The sequence below is a fragment of the Rhinopithecus roxellana genome, chromosome 1 (assembly GCF_007565055.1).
Source record: "Rhinopithecus roxellana isolate Shanxi Qingling chromosome 1, ASM756505v1, whole genome shotgun sequence".
NCBI lineage: Eukaryota > Metazoa > Chordata > Mammalia > Primates > Cercopithecidae > Rhinopithecus > Rhinopithecus roxellana.
Window position 1 is genome coordinate 203,933,805 of NC_044549.1, and position 22,645 is coordinate 203,956,449.

General features: G+C 38.2%; 1 protein-coding gene across 15 annotated transcripts in view; it reads right to left on the minus strand.

Moving 5' to 3' along the window:
- DLG1 (discs large MAGUK scaffold protein 1) overlaps window positions 1-22,645 on the minus strand; it is a 274,249-nt gene that overhangs the window by 243,041 nt on the left and 8,563 nt on the right. For all 15 annotated transcript variants that reach the window (XM_030936950.1, XM_010381164.2, XM_030936930.1 and 12 more), the window contains exon 4: window positions 20,372-20,538. In XM_030936950.1, the coding sequence (XP_030792810.1) occupies window positions 20,372-20,538 (167 nt within the window). The remainder of the gene's footprint in view (window positions 1-20,371; window positions 20,539-22,645) is intronic.

Genomic DNA, 22,645 nt, shown 5'->3' on the forward strand with positions numbered 1-22,645 from the left:
ACAGGATCGGAGGGGTGGGACTTTCAGCTCCACCCACCAACCTCCAGAGGGGCAGGCGTTGGGGGGGCTGGAGAGCAAGCTCTATAAAAACTCTTAACAACACGGGATGTGCTTTTGGGTTGGCAAAGACATGCCGGGAAGACTGAGAACTCCAACTTTACCAGGATAGAAGCTCCTGCACTTGGGACCCTTCTGCCAAATTCATCAAAATTGCCAAGCACGTAAAGAAGCAAGGGAACACAACCCAGAGAAGAGGGGGAAAAAAATGAATCAATAAAAACTGACCCAGAAATGACACATAATACAAATCAGCAGACAAAAACATTTTAAAAGTTACTTTAACTCTGTCCCTTATGTTTATGAAGATAGAGAAAAGCTTGAGTGTGTTAATGAGACAAAAATGAACTACTGAGACCCAGTCTGGTGGTAAACATGTGTAGCCCCAGGTACTTGGGAGACTGAGGCAGCAGGACTGCTCGAACCCAGGAGGCTGAGGATGCAGTGAGACCTTGTCTCCAAAAAGAGGGACAGGGAGAGGAGAAGAGAAGAGAAACTAAATCAAGCTTCTAGGGATAAATTGTCTGAAATGAAAAACTGACTGAGACTTAACAGTAGACTAGATACTTCAGAAGATTAATGAACTTGAAGACTTAGTAACGGAAAGTGTCTAAAATTTAACATACCAATGAAAAAGACTGAAAAAAGATTAATCATATCAGTGAACTGTAGACAAGGTCAATCAAACCAATATACATGTAATTGGAATCCCTGAAAGCAAAGAAGAGGGAAGAGAAAAAATATTTGTAGAAATAATTGGTGAAAAACGTCTAAAGTAGGTAAAAATTATAAACCCACAGATCCAAGAAACTCAGTGAATCCCAAGCACAAGAAAGGTAAAGAAAACTGTAACGATAAACAGTACACGTGAGTGACAAGCACCAAATTCAAGACAAAGGTTAATTCTGGGGAACAAGGCAGGAGAACGTCATTACAGTGGAAAACACAAGATATTTCAACTATACTTACAGTATTTTATCTTCTTAAGGTACTAGTAAATACATGGATATTTGTAATATTCACTACAGTTTCTCCATGATTAAAATCTTAAAAAAAAAAAAAAAACCCACAAAATGAAGGAAAATCAACAGGGCAAACAGTTGCCAAGAAGATAAAAAATTTTCCAAAGCAGAGAGTATACAGTAGCAAATGCCACCAAAAAATCAGATAACATATGCGAACAGCTTCTGTTATGCCCTTGATCCTTTTCTCTTTTGGAATCTCATTCTCCCTTCATACAATGTCTATAATCTCTTTTTCTATCTTGGGCCTCTGTTCCCTTCTTTATCTTATAAATATAATATGTTCGAAGATGCCATTAGGAGAAAGACCGGGAGAAAAAAAGCACTTCTTCATAAGACCCTATAGCATTCCTTCTCTTCTTAGCTAACCTTCTTGAAAACACAGTTTGTCTTTTCTTCTTTCTTTTCTTCTCATTCCCAATATTCTGTAACCTAGCTTCTGACCCTCCTTCTCCACATTAACTGTTCTCTTCTTCCATTTATTTACCTTAAAAAAAATTATCTAACTACACAGATAATCCAGGCACACCTTAAACACACTTATAAAGACAGATGAATAATGCTGAAAGTCTTTTTTGTATTATTTTCCCGAGATAACCTCTTTTAACCATTTGTATGTATTTGTTCAGCTAATCCTATATGTTTATTATTACTTAGGGTCCTACTGAGAAGTACTTTTTTCTTTTTGTCTGTTTTTCTAATGGAATCTTTGAACATATTTACAGGATAAAATAAAGAGGGGAACAGAGGCCCAAGACAGAGAAAGAGGTTATAGATATTCCATAATGAAAAAGAATGAGATTCTAAAAGAAAAAGGGATTAAGAGCATAACAGAAGCTGTTAGTATTTGTTCTCTGATACAACTTTCACATAACTAAAAACATATAAAGTTAGGAAATTTTGCAATAAACATACATCACTTTGGAAATCCAAAAAACAGGAGTGGGGAGGAGGTTTAGGAGCACATGAGATATCACTGTTCTAACACTAAAAATAGTCATAAGCGCAGATACAGATATAGAGCAATCAAGATTATTTAAATGATGAGTTACTGAAAGTGTCACATAATCAAAACACGTAATTCAAAACTAATTGGGGGTGTCTTCTTGGAACACATAGATCTAACCAATGTGACGTACTTAAGCTTTCACACAGACTTTTATTTTCTCAGTAACTGTGTAATGTTTTGCTGAGCTTTCACCTAGATTAACAGCTTTCCTTTTTTTTTTTGGCATAATATGACAGTTGTTCACCTTCTCTTATAACATTTCTTTTTTTGGAGACAGGGTCTTCCTCTGTTGCCCAGGCTGGAAATGCAGTGGACTGATCAAAGCTCACTGCAGCCTTGACCTCCTGGGCTCAAGCAATTCTCCCACTTCATACTCCCAAGTAGCTGGGACTACAGGCATGAGCCACCAACCACGCCTTTTTTTTTTTTTTTTTTGGTAGGGATGGGGTCTCCCTATGCTGCCCAGGCTGATCTATACTAAATTTACAGAAACATGTTTTTCTTTCTTCAGTAATAAATGTCTTCTTCTGGAATACCTCCAGAAGTACCTGCCTGAGGCCGTTTTACAGTTAACTTTTTTCTAAAATAAGTAGAAGTACACTCTATAAAACAACTATTAAAAGTATAGTACATAACATAATTGTTAGTATTTATCAAGTATTATGTACTGTACCTAATTATACATGCTATGCTTTTACATGACTGGCAGAACAGGTTTTTTACACCAGCATCACCACAAACACCTGACACACGCTGGACGACAATGCTAGGACAGTGATGAACTCACTAGGAGACACACACCTCTCAGCTGGATTATAACCTGAAGGGATCCTACTTCACATGGTCTGTGACTGGCCAACACATCATCATACCACATATTACTGTATTTCTACAGCTTTTTTTAAAAAATAAACTTGCCTATTACATTTCTATCTCTATTAAAATTAGTTCTTTCTCTCCTTATTTTAACTTTATTGCAATATTTTCCTTTGTCTACATAGTAAGTACAACCACCAAGAAAGTTATTAAACAAAAACAGAAACATCCATCTTGAAGCCTGAAGTTTCGAATTCTAATCAGTTTTTCTATAGGGTAATACCACAAGGTTGGGCAGTACCAACATCCCTGAATGACAGTTTGATAAATTCTAAAGTAAACACAGTATAAGCTCCACGTATTAAGAACCAAAATCTGGCTCACCTCATGTATGTTAGGAGGCTATAGCAAGAATGAATTCATGCTCCTCTGACATCCCAAATTACTGCAACGTATGTGATGTGCCTTTTAAAACTATGCTATTTGAAAAATAATATGGTTATTATTTTAATCCATTCCTGTGGAACACATGAGTCTAAGAAAGGAAGACAAAATGTATTCATTTTAAAATATCAATATTTTGCATTAATATTTTAAAATCAATACAATATGTGCTTTCTTCTCACGCAGTATTTCTCAAATTTTATTTTACCAGTTCTGGGGCAAAAGGCTAAAGCTGGAAGAATGTGTCACCTGCCTGTCCACTTTCTTACCTCTCAAAAATAACACCTCAAAGAAAAAGCAACCCCTAGGAATAGAAAAATGGAAACCATCGTTTGCATGGATTCTAGTTCAGGGGCTGTGAAAACTCAAAATAAACTTGGGAAAATTGTTGGAAGGCAAGGCCATGCTTGACTAGCAGAGAATATCCAAAGAAAACACAGATACCCCTTCAAGTGATTCGTCTAGTCAAATATGAAGTAGTATGAGCATCCCAACTTAAATGTATGTAAACATTTCGCAAATAAAAATTTCTCAGTATACGGTGATAACTCTGTCAAGAGAGAGATCAAGAAAAAGGGGGAACTCTGCAATCTCGGGAGGGGATTATCACAGAAACTACTCAAATAACTGATCATTAAAAGAAAGTAATGTAAACTTTAGCCTGTCTTTTTAGAAGGAACAGAAGTTCATCCCTAGTTGATGAAGAAAAAGAGTGTTATAGAAGAATGTCAACTAATAAATACAAATGGAATGATAAAATTGGGGAGAAAAATCACATTTTCAAACCTTAAATGTAGTGATTTGGCAATGATCAGCAATGGGTGGAAACTGACTCACTACAAGGTGCCAAAGTACAACCCCATACACACTTCATAGTATCAACAAGAAAAACGTATCTTTCCTGTGGAAGATCTGGAGGTCCCCACCTTTAAGCAATCCAACTCGACACCACAAGTGCAACAACCCAAAACTGTGTGCTTCCTGATGATGCAATACGAAACACAACACTGCGTATCACTATGAAGTCTGCTTACCAAAAGCAAGTCTAATCAACCTTGACACCTAACTTCCTCTTACCAGAAATACAAGACTTAGTGGAAGGAGTTAAATAACATGAGGAAACAAATTAGACAAATAAAGAATGTGTGACAGTGTGTAAAACAACTGGCATGGTCTCTTCAAAAAAGTAATGTCATTTAAAGCGGGGGAAAAGAAGATAAGGAAGACTGTTCTACTAGATGACAGAAGACTAGAGACACTGCACCAGATGTGGTATGTGTACTCCCAACCCATTCCAACAGTCGCCCCCACATCTTCACACTTATCTTTCATCCTCAGCAGCCTCAGCAACACTTTGTGCCTGTGGCCCCCAGTCCACATGTCCCCCTCTCTCCCGCCTCCCTCGGCGCTTTCCTGATAACCACAACACTGGACACTACTATCACCTACATTGACAAATCCACAACCCTAAAGTGTGGGGGAACTGCCGCCCACTAGAAGCCAGTAGATAAATTCTTTCTCTTTCTTTGCAGAGTCCTAACATGCAGTATACATGGCTTCTCAGGGATGCAATACCAAGGATACAAAAATCAGTCACACTTAGTGGCAGGAAGCACCCTTGTATTAGTTTTTCCCCTTCCTATAATATCTTCCCCCTTTCTCTCACTTCTGCTCTCTAGGAATGAACTCTAAATAAATTAGTAGCACCTAAGCCCTCTGCCTCAGGTTTTGCTTTTAGGAAAACCCAGTTAAAAACAGACACCTAACAATCAAATGCATAAATGGTATGTGTACTGATTAATCTGATTTTTTTAAAGTCCCATAAAATAGATTGGGGACAATTTTGAATAGAGACTGGAGAGAAAATTGAACAATTATTGCTAATTTTCTCAGATGTGGTAATGGTACTAAGATTACACAGAAGAATATCTAACTATTCTTACTCTTAGGAGACGTGTGCTGAAGCTTTAATAGTTTAAAGTGCATGATGTCTACAACTGATTTTCAAATAGTTCCAAAGAATACACATATACAGGAAAAGCAAATATGACAAAATGTTAGCAACTATTGAATCTATATGGATGTTTGCTATACTACTCTCTCAATTTTACTGTATCTTTAAAATTCTGTATAATAAAAACTTAGAAGAAACATAATCACCTTTGGCCCATTCTTTAATTACAGTAAGAACCACAGCTCTCACTTCATTCAAAAAATATTTACAGAACTACTGCAAGTATTATACATATTTCAGTGAATAAGAAAGACAGTTGAGCAGGTGTGGTGGCTCACACCTATAATCCAGCCCTTTGGGAGGCCAAGGTGAGTGGATTGCTTGAGCTCAGTTCAAGACCAGCCTGGGCAATATAGTGAGACCCTGTCTCTATAAAAAAATACAAAAATTATCCGGGTATGCTAGCATGTGCCTGTAGCCCCAGCTACTCAAGACGCTGAGGCAGGAGGATTGCTTGAGCCCTGGAGGCAGAGACTGCAGTGAGCTGAGATGGCACCACTGCACTCCAGCCTGAGCGCTAGAGCAAGACCCTGTCTCCAAAAAATAAAAAAATAAAAAATAAAAAAGAAGAAGAAAAAGATAGTTCCTGGCCTTAGGGAAGTTACAGTCTAGTGGAGATCCAAATACACACAAAATAATACATAATATTTAACTACAACAGTGATGAATATAATTAAGCAGAGGTACAAAGTGCTACAACAAATACTCTGAATCTGAGAGGTAAAGGAAGGTTTCCATCAGAAAGTGGCCTTGCAGTGATCCTTGACTCTCTTGTAGTGATTTTTTGACTCAAGTCTTATTTTCATAACCTGTTTCCAATCTGTCCTCAAATCCTCATGCTCTGCATTCAAAATATCCATAATTCAGTCATTTAGCACCACCACTGTCCCCATTTTGGTTGATAAGCCAACATTCATTCTTAAATGGATTACTAAAACAGCCCCCCAATAGGTCCCTTACCTCTACCCTTTTCCCTACTGTATTTTCAACACAATAGCCTGAGTGATCCTTTTATTAAGTCAAATAACATTCCCCTTCTGCTCCAAAATCCTGCAATAGTTTCACCTGATCTGCACCTGTCTTACCCACTGACCTCATCTCGCACTGTGCTTTCCCTTACTCACTCTGCTCCAGTCATACTGGCCATCTAGCTATTTCTCATCTATTCCAGCCTTACTCCTTCCTGAGAGTCTCTGCACTGGCTATCCCTCAGAAAGCCGCAGCATCTCTCAGCGCTTCACACAAATGTTACCTCTCATTGAAGTCTACAGTGAATAACCTATTTAAAATTGCAAAGTATCCCCACAATCTGGCATTCCTGAGTCCCCTTTATCTGCTTTTTTCTCTCCTACATCACTTCTCCCCTTCTAATATGCCAGATAATCTACTAATTTATTGTTTATTGCCGGCTTCCCCATTAGAATGTAAGCTCCATGAGGACAGAAATGCTTGCTTTGTTTAAGTGCCTTGTTCACTGCATGGTACATACCAGGTGCTCAATATGTATTTGCTGAAAAAAATGAATGGCTGGATGAACTGACATTTAAACTGAGATGCTAAAAATGAGGAATTGGCAAAAGAAGTAGAAACAGACTTCTATGCAGAAAGAACATTATGTGGAGACCCTGAGGCAAGAGGAAACAGTAGTCAAGAAAAAAAAAAAGTTATAAAAGAAGACAGTGGAAAAAACAGGCAGTGGTGAAATAATTTAGGAATTGGGGATCTCACTAGGAATTTCCTACTTCAATCTGAGAGAAATGGAAACCCACTAAAGAGTAATGACATAATTTGCATTTTATGAACACAACATTACGTGGGCCAGGAGTGGTGGCTCAGGCCTATCATCCCAGCACTTTGGGAGGCCGAGGCAGATGAATCACTTGAGGTCAGGAGTTCGAGACCAGCCTGTCCAACATGGTGAAACCTCATCTCTACTAAAAATAGAAAAATTAGCCAGGTGTGGTAGGGCGTGCCTGTAATCCCAGTTACTCAGGAGGCTGAGGCAGGAGAATCACTTGAACCCAGTAGGCGGAGGTTGCAGCGAGCAGAGATCACACCACTGCACTCCAGCCTGGGCAACGGAGACTCTTTCTCAAAAAAAATTAATAAATAAATAAAAGATAATGTCACATGGAGGCAAAGCAGTGATAAATTTGAAAGAGGCAAGAGTGAATGCAGATAGGGCAATTAAAGGGGCTATTCCAATAACCTAGTCAAAAAATGAGGGTGGTTTAGATTAAATGACAAGGATGGAGATGGACTGAAATGCTGATTCAGGTGAAATTTTACAAATTGCAGCATCGATTAGAGGTGAGGGTGAAAAAGCAAAATGCAAGCTTCTGACAAATACTAGAGTAGCTTAAAGACCTTAGAGTTGGAAAATACTTCAGTAGGCACAAAGCATATTAACCATAAACTGGGTTATTTTAACTTTAAGAAATCTTCATCTTTAAAAGATATCATAAGGAAAATAATTTCTCAGAATGGGAGGAAATATTTTACAATATATATATTTAACAAAGGAATCATATGCAGATAAAGAATTCCTGCAAATCAATAAGACAAAAGACAGATTAAAAAGTAAACAAGAGGGCCGGGCGCGATGGCTCACACCTGTAATCCCAACACTTTGGGAAGCCGAGGCAGTGGATCACAAAGTCAGGAGATAGAGACCATCCTGGTTAACACGGTGAAACCCCGTCTCTACTAAAATATAAAAAAATTAGCCGGGCATGATGGCTGGCGCCTGTAGTCCCAGCTACTCTGGAGGCTGAGGTAGGAGAATGGCACGAACCCAGGAGGCAGAGCTTGCAGTGAGCCGAGATCACGCCACTGCACTCCAGCCTGGGCGATAGAGCAAGACTCTGTCTTAAAAAAAAAAAAAAAAAAAGTAAACGAGAAACTTGAACAGACACTTCACAAGAAAAGCAAAATGAACAACAAACATATGAAAAGGTGCTTATTAATCTTGTTAATGACAGGGAAAATGCAAATAAAACAATATAAAGTACATCTAACATACCTGCTGGAATGGTTAAAATTATTAACTAGTGTTGGCAAAGATGTGAAGCAAATAAATATTGCACATGCTGGTCAAAATTATGAAAACAGGCATAATCATTTTGCAAAAATGTTGGCATTAAGTACTAAAACTAAACATACGCATTCAATTTTCATGCTTGGGTATATATGCAACAAAAATGAGTATATAGGTGCCCCCTAAAAAATTTCACTCATTTTGAAAACACACACTTGTTCTACTAGGATTGATGTATTAGGGAACACTATGAACGCAAAATAAACTTCATGTTTGCTTAGGTACAATCTTGTCTGTGAGGAAGACCAGGTGAAGGCGAAACACTGCGCCCAGACTGTATGAGCCACATAAGAACACACAAAATACACACACCTCAGACATCTACCAGCTACTTTAGTTTATGGGAGTTTTATGATCCACACTCATCTACAACTGGTGCTATAACTTTTCATCCAATTTCAGATAACTCCCCCAGCTAGCATGTCACGGGAACTCACAAGCTGCAACTCTTTGCAACACACTCCTATAATCAAAGCTGAGTTTTTTTTCCAAGGTAAAATGCCGTATTGACTGTAGTATTCACATATCTATTCACCATTTAACATGCATAAACTGGGCACAGTGGCTCACGCCTATTATCTCAGCTACTTGGGAGGCTGAGGCACAGGGTAGCTTGAGCCAATTAGTTCAAGGGTGCAGTCAGCTATGATCACACCACCTCACACTAGCCTGAAGAACAAAGCAAGACCTCCTCTAAGGGAAAAAAAAAAAAAAAAAGTGTAAAACTGTGCTGTCATTTTTAATAGGTTTTAATCTCTTTTAATACGTCACTCACAAAGTTTTAAGTGTTTGGCCCCTACTCTCATTTTTCAAATAACGCCTGTGGTTTTCATTGTGCCATTTTTCATAGTGTGGTGATTTTCAGGAAAGTATCTGTTGTGTTACAGCAGACCTGAACGTAAAAGAATGTTCAATGCAACACTAACCAAAACGGGAAGCAACCCACATGACCATCGATAGCCAAATGTGTACATATATTCTGGTATATCATACAATGGAATATCACACAACAGTAAGGATGAAAAAATTTTAACTACATAGATGAAATGCCAAAGAAAAGAAAAAAAGAAGCTACACACAAGGGGGTATATACACTGTGTAATTCTGTTTATATGCAATTTAAAAGAACACAAAACTAACCTATGATGTTGGAGACTGGGATGGTCCTCTGAGGAAGAGGGGACAGGCAGTGAATAGGGAGAGTACAAGAAAGACTTCTGGGGTGCTGGTATTTTTCTTTTTTAAACTGAGATAAAATGGACATGCTATAAAATACACCAAATTTTGAAGTGTACAATTCAGTGATTTTTGATATTTTCATAGACTTGTACAACTACCAGCACTATCTAATTCCAGAACCTGTTAGCAGTCATTCCATGCTCTTTTTCTTGACCTGGTATATTCACAATGCAGTAATTAATCAACCTATTCCTTTATGATTTGTGTACCTTTATGTAAGAATATTATACAGTAGTTCAGTAAATTTTTTGTTAATGTTTAGAGAACTTCAGATTAAACTTGGTACACTGAATATATAAATATGTGTGTGTATATATATTTTTAATTTATTTTATTTATTTAATTTTTTTTGAGACAGGGTCTTACTCTGTCACCCAGGCCAGAAGACAGTGATGCAATCTCCGCTCACTGCAACCTCTGCCTCCACGCATACTGCCTCAGCCTCCCAAGTAGCTGGGATTACAGGTGCCCGCCACAACAACCGGCTAATTGTTTATATTTTTAGTAGAGACGGGGTTTCACCATGTTGGTCAGGCTGGTCTTGAACTCCTGACCTCAAATGATCCGCCCGCTTCAGCCTCCTAAAGTGCTGGGATTACAAGCGTGAGCCACCGCATTCAGCTGAATATATACTTTTAACTCTACTGCCTCCTAAAACTCCACTCAAATTAAAGCAGATGGCTTATTTTAAAATATTAAAACATGAAGTCAGAGAAAGGGAAAAGTATCCCTTAACACCATTCAGTCAGTAAACCCTCCTCCCAATAAGATAAACACTGAAGGACTGAAAAGGGGGACTTGTAAATAACAGGCACAACTTCTAAAAAGCTATATGCAAAAATCAATATACAAAAAAAATCAGTAGTATTTCTATAGACCAACACCAATCTAAAAAAGACATCAAGAAAACAATCACATTTATAGTAGCCACAAAAAGAAAAAACCCTAGGAATACATTTAACCACAGTAGTAAAAGATCTCAGCAATGAAAACTATAGAACACTGCTAAGACAAACTGAAGAGGACCCAAAAAAAAAGGAAAGATATCCCATGTTCACAGATTGGAAAAACTAATATTGTTAGAATATCCATACTACCCAAAGCAATATACAGATTCAATACAATCTCTAATAAAATACCAATGACATTCTTCATAGAAACAGAAAAACCAAGGCTAAAATTCATATACAATCATAAAACACCCTGAATACCCAGAACAATCCTGAGCAGAAATAATAAAACTGGAGGCATCACATTACCTGACCTACTACAAAGCTACAGTTACCCAGTAAGCATGGTACTGATCTAAACACACACATGCAGACCAGTGGAACAGAACAGAGAATGCAGAAATAAATCCACACATTTAAAGCCAACTCATTTTTGAAAAAGAAGCCAAAAATATACAATGGGAAAAGGATAGTCTCTTCGATAAATGGTGCTGGGAAAAACTGGATATCCATATGTAGAATGAATATAGACTCCCATCACTCACAATATGAAAACATAGAAACAAATCAAAATAGATTAAAGACTTAAATCTAAGACCTGAAAAGATACTTTCAATATGATACGAAACGATAGGATACGATACGATATGATAGGAAAACAATGGGGAAATGCTTCAGGACGTTTGGTCAGGGCAAAGATTTTTTAGGTAAGACTTCAAAAGCACAGGCAACAAAAGCAAAAATAGGTAAATGAGATAACATGAAGCTAAAAAGATCCTGTACAGCAAAGGAAATGACCAACAGAGTGATGAAACAACTCACAGAATGGGAGAAAATATTTGCAATTTATCTGACAAGGATTAATAACCAGAATATATAAGGAGCAACAAAAAAGCAAGTATCTGATTTTGAAATGTACAAATGATCTGATTACACATTTCTCAAAAGACATACAAATGGTTAAATGGTGTATTTAAAAATGTTCAACATTACTAATATTCAGGGAAATGGAAATCAAAACCATAATAAGCTGGGCACGGTGGCTCACGCCTGTAATCCCAACACTGTGGGAGGCTGAGGCGGGCGGATCACGAGGTCAGGACTTCGAGACCAGACAAGCCAGCATAGTGAAACCCTGTCTCTACTAAAAATACTTAAAAAATTAGCCGGGCATGGCAGAGCACACCTGTAGTCCCAGCTATCAGGAGGCTGAGGCAGGAGAATCGCTTGAACCTGAGAGGTGGAGGCTGCAGTGGGCTGAGAGACCACACCACTGCACTCACTCCAGCCTGGGCGACAGAGCAAGACTCTGTCTCAAAAATAAAAAAGAAAAAAGATATTCTCTTACCTCAGTTAAAATGGCTATTATCAAAAAGACCACAAATAACAGATGCTGGCTACGAATGTAGAGAAAGGGACACTCTGGTACACCGTTGATGGTCATTTCTCAACCACCATTTAATCCAGCACTCTCACTGCGAGGTATATACCCAAAAGAAAAGAAACCAGTATATCAAAGAGATCTCTACATGCCCATGTTTATCGCACCACTACTCACAACTGCCACAATATGGAATTAGCCTAAGTGTCCATCAACAGACGAATAAATAAAATGTAGCGTATATAGACAACAGAATATTATTCAGCCATAACAAAGCATGAAGTCCCATCATCTGCAGCATCATGGATGAGCCTGAAGGGTATCTTATGAGAAATAAGCCAGGCAAAGAAAGGCAAATATCACATGTTGCCACTCACATATGGAAGCTAAAAAGCTGACCTCATGGAGTTGGAGAGTAGAACGGTAGTTTATCAGAGGCTGAGAAGGGTAGAGTGAAGGAGGGGATGAAGACAGGTTGGTTAATAGGTACAAAAACACAAACACAATTAGAAGTGTTCAATAGCACAGTAGGTGACTACAGGTAACAACAATTTATTGTATATTTCAAAATAGCTACAAGAGAAAATGTGGAATATTCTCAACACAAAGAAATGATAAATGCTTGAGATGATGGATATCCCAATTACCCTGATTTGATCATTACACATGGTATGCATGTATCAAAATATCACATGCACCATATAAATATGTATAATTATTTATCAATTTTAAAAGAATACTATTGAAAGCAGACTATGTGTATATTCTTCCAGACATGCCTAACCTCACGGTTTTCTTTTCTTTTTATACTAAGTCATAGTGTGCCTCCTGATATGTAACCTGCTTTCACTCATTTAATAACACGTAGTGGATATACAGAATATATTTTGCCTGCTACTTTATCTTGCATTAAATGGCTCTACCATAATGTGTTTATCCGATTTCTTATTGATAATCTTTCATATTCCCTGTCGGTTTTTACTAATATAAGGCTGCAATAAGCATCCCTGTACAAATACCTTCAATAACTTGTGAGTAAATCTGTAGCATATGCTGAATCAAAGGATACGAATATATACTATCAAGTTGTCTTTCAAATTAGTTGCACTACTGCATTCTCCCTTTTACTAACTGTATAGGAGCTTCTGTTTCCTCCTATTTATCTAATCTCTGACAATCAAATTTGTTAAAAATATCCTTGCTGTCAATGTAATTTGCATTTTTAAGTGTGGTTGAGTATTTCTTCATAGGATTATTGGCCCACATATATTTCTTTTTCTCCAAACTACAATACTCACATTGTTGAGTCAGTTTCTTATTGAACATGGGCCTTTTTCTCAGTATCTGTAAGAGGTTTCTCAGGTTGTAAGGACTGGAAATTAAGATTAGTCCTTTTTCATATATGTGGCAAATTTTCATTCTAGTATATCATTTATCTTCGTATTGTATCTTTCAAGATACAGAAGTTCTACAATCAAAATTTGAAGTCAAAGTTCACAAAGAAATTCTATAAAGTTAGCAGCATCCTTAACCTTTTAATTTTTGTGGTGTTTTTTGGTCATGGTTAGAAAAGCCTTCCCTATTAAAATTCAAAATTTTTATTTTTTTTTTAATTTTAAACTTTTTTTTTGTTTGGAGACAGCCATAACAAAGCATGAAGGGTCTCACTCTGTCGCCCAGGCTCGAGTGGGGTGGTGTGATCTTGGCTCACTCCAGCCTTAACCTCCAGGACTCAAGCGATCTTCCCACCTCAGCCTTCTGAGTAGCTGGGACCACAGGAGGGAGCCACTATGCTCAGCTAATTTTTGTATTTTTTGTAGAGATGGAGTTTCGCCATGTTGCCCAGGTTGGTTTCAAACTTCTGAGCTTAAGTGATCTGCCCACCTTGGCCTCCCAAAGTGCTGGAATTACAGGTATGAGCCACTGGGCCCAGCCCCAAAATCTTACTTTAATGGTTTCTTTTTTTTTTTTTAACCTTTGAATCTCTGCGCTAGTTAAAATGTATTGTGATGTTAGGCGTAGGGTACATCCTTTTCTATTGAAATGTCCCATTAAATCAGGCAATTCCTCCTTCTCTTTCATCTTGCTTTTTTTTTTTTTTGAGAGGGAGTCTCACTCTGTCACCCAGCTGGAATACAGTGGTACGATTCTGGCTACCCGGGTTCCTTGTCTACCTCCGCTTCCTGGGTTCAAGCGATTCTCATGCCTCTGCCTCCCAAGTAGCTGGGACCACAGGCACGAACCACCACACCTGGCTAATTTTTGTATTTTTAGTAAAGACAGGGTTTCGCCATGTTGCCCAGGCTGGTCTTGAACTCCTGACCTCAGGTGATTCGCCTGCCAGGGCCTCCAAAAGTGCTAGGATTACAGGTGTGAACCACCACGCCTGGTTTCATCTTTTTTTTTTTTTTTTGAGACGGAGTCTCGCTCCGTAACCCAGGCTGGAGTGCAGTGGCCGGATCTCAGCTCACTGCAAGCTCCGCCTCCTGGGTTTACGCCATTCTCCTGCCTCAGCCTCCCGAGTAGCTGGGACTACAGGCGCCCGCCATCTCGCCCGGCTAGTTTTTTTTGTATTTTTTAGTAGAGACGGGGTTTCCACTGTGTTAGCCAGGATGGTCTCGATCTCCTGACCTAGTGATCCGCCCGTCTCGGCCTCCCAAAGTGCTGGGATTACAGGCTTGAGCCACCGCGCCCGGCCGGTTTCATCTTTTTAAGAGAGTCACCTATCCTTCCTTATAAATCAACCCTTTTCTACTGAAGTATCCCATTAAATCAGGCAATTCCTCCTACTCTTTAATCTTGCTTTTTTCGAAAGCCATATATCCTTCATTTTAATCTCTAAAAGTAATTCACTCTTATTTTAGAATAGAATTGTTCTTATAAAAATGACATGTTATTTTTAAAAATCAATAGGGAGAGCTGGGTGTGGTGCCTTACACCTGTAATCCCAGCTACTCTGGAGGCTGAGGTGGCAGGACTGCTGGAGACCACCACCAGGAGTCTGAGACTAGCCTAGGCAACACATTGAGACCCAGTCTTCAAAAAACCGTTTAAAGAAATGGTTTTAGGGTTGGGCGTGATGACTCACACCTGTAATCCCAGCACTTTGGGAGGCCAAGGCAGGCATATCACCTGAGGTCAGGAAGTTCAAGACCAGCCTGGCCAACAACATGGTGAAACCCCATCTCTACAAAAATACAAAAATTAGCCAGGCGTGATGGTGGGTGCCTGTAATCCCAGCTACTCAGGAGGCTGAGGTGGAAGAATCACCTGAACCCGGGAGGTGGAGGTTGCAGTGAGCCAAGATCGTAGCATTGTACTCTAGCCTGGGTGGCAGAGAAAGACTCTGTCTCCAGAAAAAAAAAGGAAATAATTTTAGCTGGGTGTGGTGGTGCACACATGTAGGCCGAGCTACTCAGTAGGCTGAGGCAGAATGATCCCTGGAACCCAGAAGTTTGAGGATACAGTGAGCTATGATTGCACCACTGCACTCCAGCCTGGGCAACAGAGTGAGATACAGTTTCTAAAAAAACAAAAGAAGTAATATAGAAAAGTGCAAAGAAGAAAAAAATCCCTATCACTCTGAAACAATCATTAAATATTAAACAAACATTATTCCAAACATCTCACTAGACATATGCTCAAAGTAAAAGATAATATACACACAAAAAAAATTTTTAAAGAAACTGGGATACTAATCCTGTCACTTTAAATTTACTACTTCAGAAAATACAGAAGAAACAAAGTTATAAGGTCACAAAGCAACTGAAAATGACCTGGCAAGAGTTAGATCAGTTAACTGTTATTTAAAAAAAAAAAGAAAGGAAGACAAAGAAAACTTGATAGATGCTTTAAAGATGAAGATTTGCATTTTAAGAGAATAACAGGCCGGGCGCGGTGGCTCAAGCCTGTAATCCCAGCACTTTGGGAGGCCGAGGCGGGCGGATCATGAGGTCAGGAGATCGAGACCATCCTGGCTAACACGGTGAAACCCTGTCTCTACTAAAAAATACAAAAAACTAGTCGGGTGAGGTGGCGGCACCTGTAGTCCCAGCTACTCGGGAGGCTGAGGCAGGAGAATGGCGTAAACCCGGGAGGCGGAGCTTGCAGTGAGCTGAGATCCGGCCACTGCACTCCAGCCTGGGCGACAGAGCAAGACTCCGTCTCAAAAAAAAAAAAAAAAAAAAAAAAAAAAAAAAAAAAAAGAGAGTAACAGTCAAGCCTTTGTGGAAATTGAGTAATCCTAAATACTTTTAGCAAAAATAACCCTCTTTTAGTTCTGCAAAAGCAAACATGAAGTCAAAGAGGCATGTTGCATGCAATTTTGTTGGAAAAGACTATTATATCCAAGAATCAGTACACAAGTATAACCTAAATTCTGTTTAAGACAAAAACGTTTAATGATTTTCAAATTTTTCAAGTTACAGTACAATAAACTTTAAGTTTTAAGTTATTTGTTTTGAGTAAGTGGATTCCCTAAGTCCCTTTCTAGTCCTAAACGTCATGCCTCAAGAGTCTAAAGTAGCAAATGAAACAAGGGATCAAATGATCACTTAGCCAAGTTTTCCAAATGAAGCATGAATGGATGGGTGAACAGGAATATGCTTACCTTCTATCATAGCACCCTCAAAAAGTAGAAATTAAATCCCCAAACATTCCAGGTTTTTTTAAAAAACCATTATAAGTATCATCCATCAGTGTGTTTCAAAACTATTTACATTTTCAGACAAACATTTGTCAGGATTTTCTGTCATCTCTGTAAGACAGTACTTCCTACTAATTGACCTTGCTCACTCAAGTTTGATATAGTTTTTTGCTACTTTTTAAAAATCTAGGACTTGATGGACATATCCCAATGTTTCCCTTAAAGTCTATTCATGAATAGGAACAGATTTCCAACATTACTACAGCATTTTCCATGTGCCATGCACTAAACAACACTCTGTGACCATACTCTCTTCTCATCTACTTTCCAAACCAGTAAGATCTGACACTCACAATATGAAAGTTCTTATTCTCCTATTCATTTGAGGTGCTTTATCATGTTCATATCTTTCAGGAGGTGTAGAAACCAGAGCTGCAAATAGCATTCTAGACATGAGTGCCTCGTAATTTTATAAAAATCGAAGTGTTACCAATGTCACTGCTGATGAAATTCAATGCACTACTGACCTTCCTGAATGAAATCTATATGGAAAAAAACTTTAAGCTTACAAAACTGTCCACTTATTCAATCTTAATGAATATTTACAGTTAAAAATATTATTATTGATATATAATTGTATGTATTTACAGGGTACATGTGATATTTTGATCATGCATACAATGTGTAACGGTCAAATCAGGGTATTTAGAATATTCATGGTCTCAAACATTTATCATTTCTCTGTGTTGGGGACATTTCAAATCTTCTAAACCATTTTGAAATACACAATAAATTGTTAACTATGGTCACCCTACTGTGCTACTGAACAGTAGAATGTATTCCCTCTAACTATTTTTGAACTCATTAACCATCCTCTCTTCATCTTTTCCCTCTCCCACCCTTCCCAGTCTCTGGTAACTATCATTCTACTCTTTACCTCCATGAGACCAACATTTTTAGCTCCCACACGAGAACACGTGATATTTATCTTTCTGTGCCTGGCTTACTTAATTTCACATAATGACCTCCAGTTCCATCCATGTTGCTGAAAATGACAGGATTTCATTCTTTTTATGGCTGAATAGTAGTCCACTGTGTGTGTGTTTATGTGTGTGTACATATACATATATGTGTGTATCACACTTTATCCATTCATCTGTTGATGGATATTTAGATTGATTCCATATCTCAGCCACTGTAAATAGTGCTGCAATAAACATGGGGGTGCAGGTATCCCTTTGCTATTCTGATATCCTTTCTTCTGGACAGATACCCACTGTTGGGATTGCTGGTGGGCAGTTCTATTTTTAGTTTTTTTGAGAAACCTGCATACTGTTTTCCATAATAGCTGTAGTAATTTACATTCCCACCAATAATGTCAAATATTTACTGTCAATGGTTACACTGATTCAGCCATTACTTAAACAATCTCCTATAAAAATAAGTAAATCGAGTATAAGAATTCTGGGCTTTATAATCAAAGGTATCGTAAATCAAACAATAAAAAACACTAGTAAACAATTAAATAAGTCAATTCTCTTAAAGTTTAACATGTTTTTTACATAAGCAATTTTCTTTTTTTTTTTTTTTCCAAAGTTGATATTTACTTTTTCCTTTTTTTTTTTTTATTTTTTTTTTATTTTTATTTTTTATTATACTTTAAGTTCTAGGGTACATGTGCATAACGTGCAGGTTTGTTACATATGTATACTTATGCCATGTTGGTGTGCTGCACCCATCAACTCGTCAGCACCCATCAATTCATCATTTATATCATGTATAACTCCCCAATGCAATCCCTCCCTCCTCCCACATAAGCAATTTTCTAACCGAGAACTAAGACAATAAATGTGAAATAACTGTCTTAGTCCATTTTGTGTTGCTACAGCTGCATACCTGAGACTGGGTAATTTATGAAAAACAAAAAATAATTTCTCACAATTCTGGAGGCTGGGAAGTCCAAGATCCAGGCATTTGATCTGGTAAGGGCCTTCTTGTTGCATCTCAACATGGCAGAAAGCAAAAAGGTAAGCTAAAATGCTAAACTTTCTGTGGAGGTTCTTTTTTTTTTTTTGACAGGGAGTCTCACTCTGTCGCCCAGGCTGGAGTGCAGTGGTACGATCTCAGCTCACTGCAACCTCCACCTCCTGGGTTCAAGCAATTCTCCTGCCTCAGCCTCCCTGGTAGCTGGGATTACAGGCGCATGACACCATGCTCAGCTAATTTTTGTATTTTAGACATGACACGGGGTTTCACCACGTTGGCCAGGCTGATCTCAAACTCCTGACCTCAAGCAATCCACCCACCTCGGCCTCCCAAAGTGCTGGGATTATAGGCATGAGCCACCGTGCCCAGGCTGTGGAGCCTCTTTTATAAGGGCCTTAATCCCATGAAAGATGGAGGAGTCCTCACTGCCTAATCACCTCCTACAGGCCCACCTCTCATTATTTTCACACTGGCAACACCTGAATTTTGGAGGGGACACATTCAAACCATAGCAATAACTGATTGAAGACTGATTTAAAAATCTATTTGCAACAGACCTCAGAAATGAACTATTATAAAAGCAAGTGATGTATTAACCCATGGAAATGGACATTATCCTGGAAAAAGCAATGGGAAAAAAAGCATAAAGAAAATAAGGATATCACAATAAACATTATACTCTCTAATCAAAGAGAAACACACAAGGTCTAGGATTAACAAAGAGAACTGTGAGGTGGGTGTTAAGAGGCCTGAAATCAAAGGTAGAATTGCCCAAACTAGCTAAATAAAGTGGGTTAAGTCGTTTTATTCTGGATCTCAGTTTCCTCATCTTTAAAATGAAGACAAGGGGTCAGATGTGCTCTGATTCTTCCTGCTCTAACATTCTATAGTTCTATGTTACTTAAAACTGAGAAACCATCTAACTTCTTTACCAAAGTGCTAGCTATCTGGCTGCGGCCTACCACCACGTTTCCCTGACTGATTACTCACCAAACAGAAACACTGCATTTTCCAGGCACTGCCACTATCTTACACTAACTAGAAAGGACTAGATTCAAATTCAGACAGATAACCACTTTCAAATGACTGATGCTTCCTGGGCAGAATCTTCATTACAAAATGCTTCATACCTCCACTATACCATACCCAACTGGGCAACAGTAAAACACACAAAAACAAATGTTACTAAGACTATGAATACTCAAAGAAATAGCTTTAACTGCAGAAAATGCAGAAATCAAGGCTGATGCTCAGGTTTACTCTTCAGTCTGTAGTGAGTTTGAATGCCATCCTTCAAGCCAATAAACAGAGATTCCTTGAGATAAATGGGTACAACTTAGCAGCCCAGACCACAAAACTATGTCCTGTTTCTAGGAAAGAATACCAGAGCAAAACCATCTCTTCAAAGTACCATTTCCATTTTAATTACCACACAGATGAAGCCTTGTTGAGGTCTACCATGCAAAGAACTTTTTAATAGTCTAAATCAAGTATTTCAGACCTCAAACATTCATAACATTTTAAAACAGGGGCAACAGAGAATCTGAGCTTTGCTTTTCAAAAATATTTCAACCTCATTCTCTTTATTATAAATAATACTTCCACAAAAAAATCTACTTGTATGAAATATTATTTTAATAAAATGAAGAAACATAGTAGTACAAATAAATTGATCACTAAAAAACAGCTTCAGAACAAATTTTCATCTTACCTCCACACTAGGGCTAAGGCTGCTGGGCAGTGTTTCTGAAGTCACAGTAGAGCTTGGGAGGCTGGAAATTTCCCAAGTATTCACAGGCTGAATTGGTTCAGACAGCTTAGAACGATCTATACATTTTGGATTATCCAGTAAGGTCACTTCATAAAATTCTTGAATATCTAGAAGAAGGAAAATAAAAATTCATAAGTATTTATATTTTCTAACTAAATTATGCAATGCTTTAACATAACTCAAAAGCACAATTTTTACTTGATTCATAAATTAATTCCCATCATATAATGTACTTAAACAGTGAATATTATTTCATTACATCACAATCATATCAGAACCTGCAGGGCACAGCATAATGCTTTTTACACTTTAAAGTCAGTGCTTGGTTCAAATCCCAACTCCATCACCAACCAGCTACAAGTTCAGGCAAACTACTCAACCTCTGGTAACTTGCCTCTTACCACTGTGAACTGTTTCAAGGATTGAGTATAATATATATAAAATGCTTACCACTATAGCACCGAATAGGCTCCTAACAGACGGCAGCTAATATCATTAATGTGAATTCTACAGATATGAGTTATTACTGTTCACCACCAATATTTAAGCTGGGAATGTAAATCCCTCAAGTGGTTTTAATTGCCCTTCTAGCCAAAGCCAAAAAAGGAGGAAATTAAAATCAAAGAACCAGAAGGGCTTTCGGATATCCTCCAGTCTGAATATGTTACAGCAGTAAATCAAATATTTTATTCTTTAGAAACAGTAAAAGTCATGACAAAACTCTAAAATAAATGATAAATTTATTTATAATGGCCCAGGATTTTTAAAAGATCAAATGACTTTGCAAACAGCTAGAATTATAAGAACTTAATACATTACCACTGATTATTCACGCTATTCCAAAGCTGTAAGTAGCAGTTATATAATACTTAGATTCACCACACTCAGTTCCTTATTCACCAACTTGCATAATTTTGGATTTTTTTTAAAGGGAAGGGGACATAATAACTGTAAACAACATTTAGACAGAATAACTTATACTTCTTCTCATTATTTTGAAAGCATTAGTCCTTTTAAAAAACAAACGTCACAAAATAGAGACAAACTTAACTCCCTTTTCAGTTGTGTGTGTGTGTGTGTTTCTGGTTGTTTTTTGTTTTTTGTTTTTTTTTTTGAGACACAGTCTCGCTCTGTCGCCCAGGCTGGAGTGCAGTGGTGCGATCTTGGCTCACTGCAAGCTCCGCCTCCCGGGTTCACGCCATTCTCCTGTCTCAGCCTCCCGAGTAGCTGGGACTACAGGCACGTCCCACCATGTCTGGCTAATTTTTGTATTTTTAGTAGAGACAGGGTTTCACCATGTTGGCCAGGCTGTTCTCGAACTCCTGACCTCAGGTGATCTGCCTGCCTCAGGCTCCCAAAGTGCTGGGATTACAAGCCTGAGCCACTGCACCCAGCCCCCTTTCAGTTTTAATAACTAGTGGAATTGCTACAATCGTCAAATCTACTCAAGCACAAATACTTTCTTTTTTTTGTTTTTTTTTTGTTTTTTTTTAGTTGAGACGGGGTTTCACCTCGTGATCCACCCATCTCGGCCTCCCAAAGTGCTGGGATTACAGGCTTGAGCCACCGCGCCCGGCCAAGCACATATACTTTCTTCTAAACCAATGTTCATTTAAAAAGTCATTTTTGATCCTCAGAAGAAAGAATATCCTATAAAATTTAAAAGTTTGTGTTATTGTTTCACACACTAAAAAAAGGAAAGATATCAAGCTAGTAGGCAAAAATAAATTATTTCAACACTTTAGATACTATTAGACTAACAATCATACAGTACTCACAAGTATATTCCGTAAAACAAGGTGTGTACTAAAAGGAATCAGAGCTTCTCAGAGAAATGGCTGATTCCAGGGCTGGGGCAGGAAAGGTACAAGATAAACCTGGAACATCTTGTTATGCCAAAAATTAAGGAAGTGCTCCAAAAAACGATGAGGGCATGCCACAAGGACGCAAGCTTGAAAGGGCCCCCACTGGATCACTCAGAGCACAAATATCATTAAGGATGGTAATAAATGATAAGCCATTGAAAAAAACAGGTATCTGCAAGTTCATGAAAGACACACATGAAGAAGGAAGGCCCTTGATTAGAATAAAATGCAAAGTGTTAACTGGTAAACCTAAAGGAGTGTTACTGTTAGAAATCTTATTTTTCAACAACCATATTATAAACTGGTGCACATAAGAATCATCAATGGATGCTAAATATGGGTGGAAATT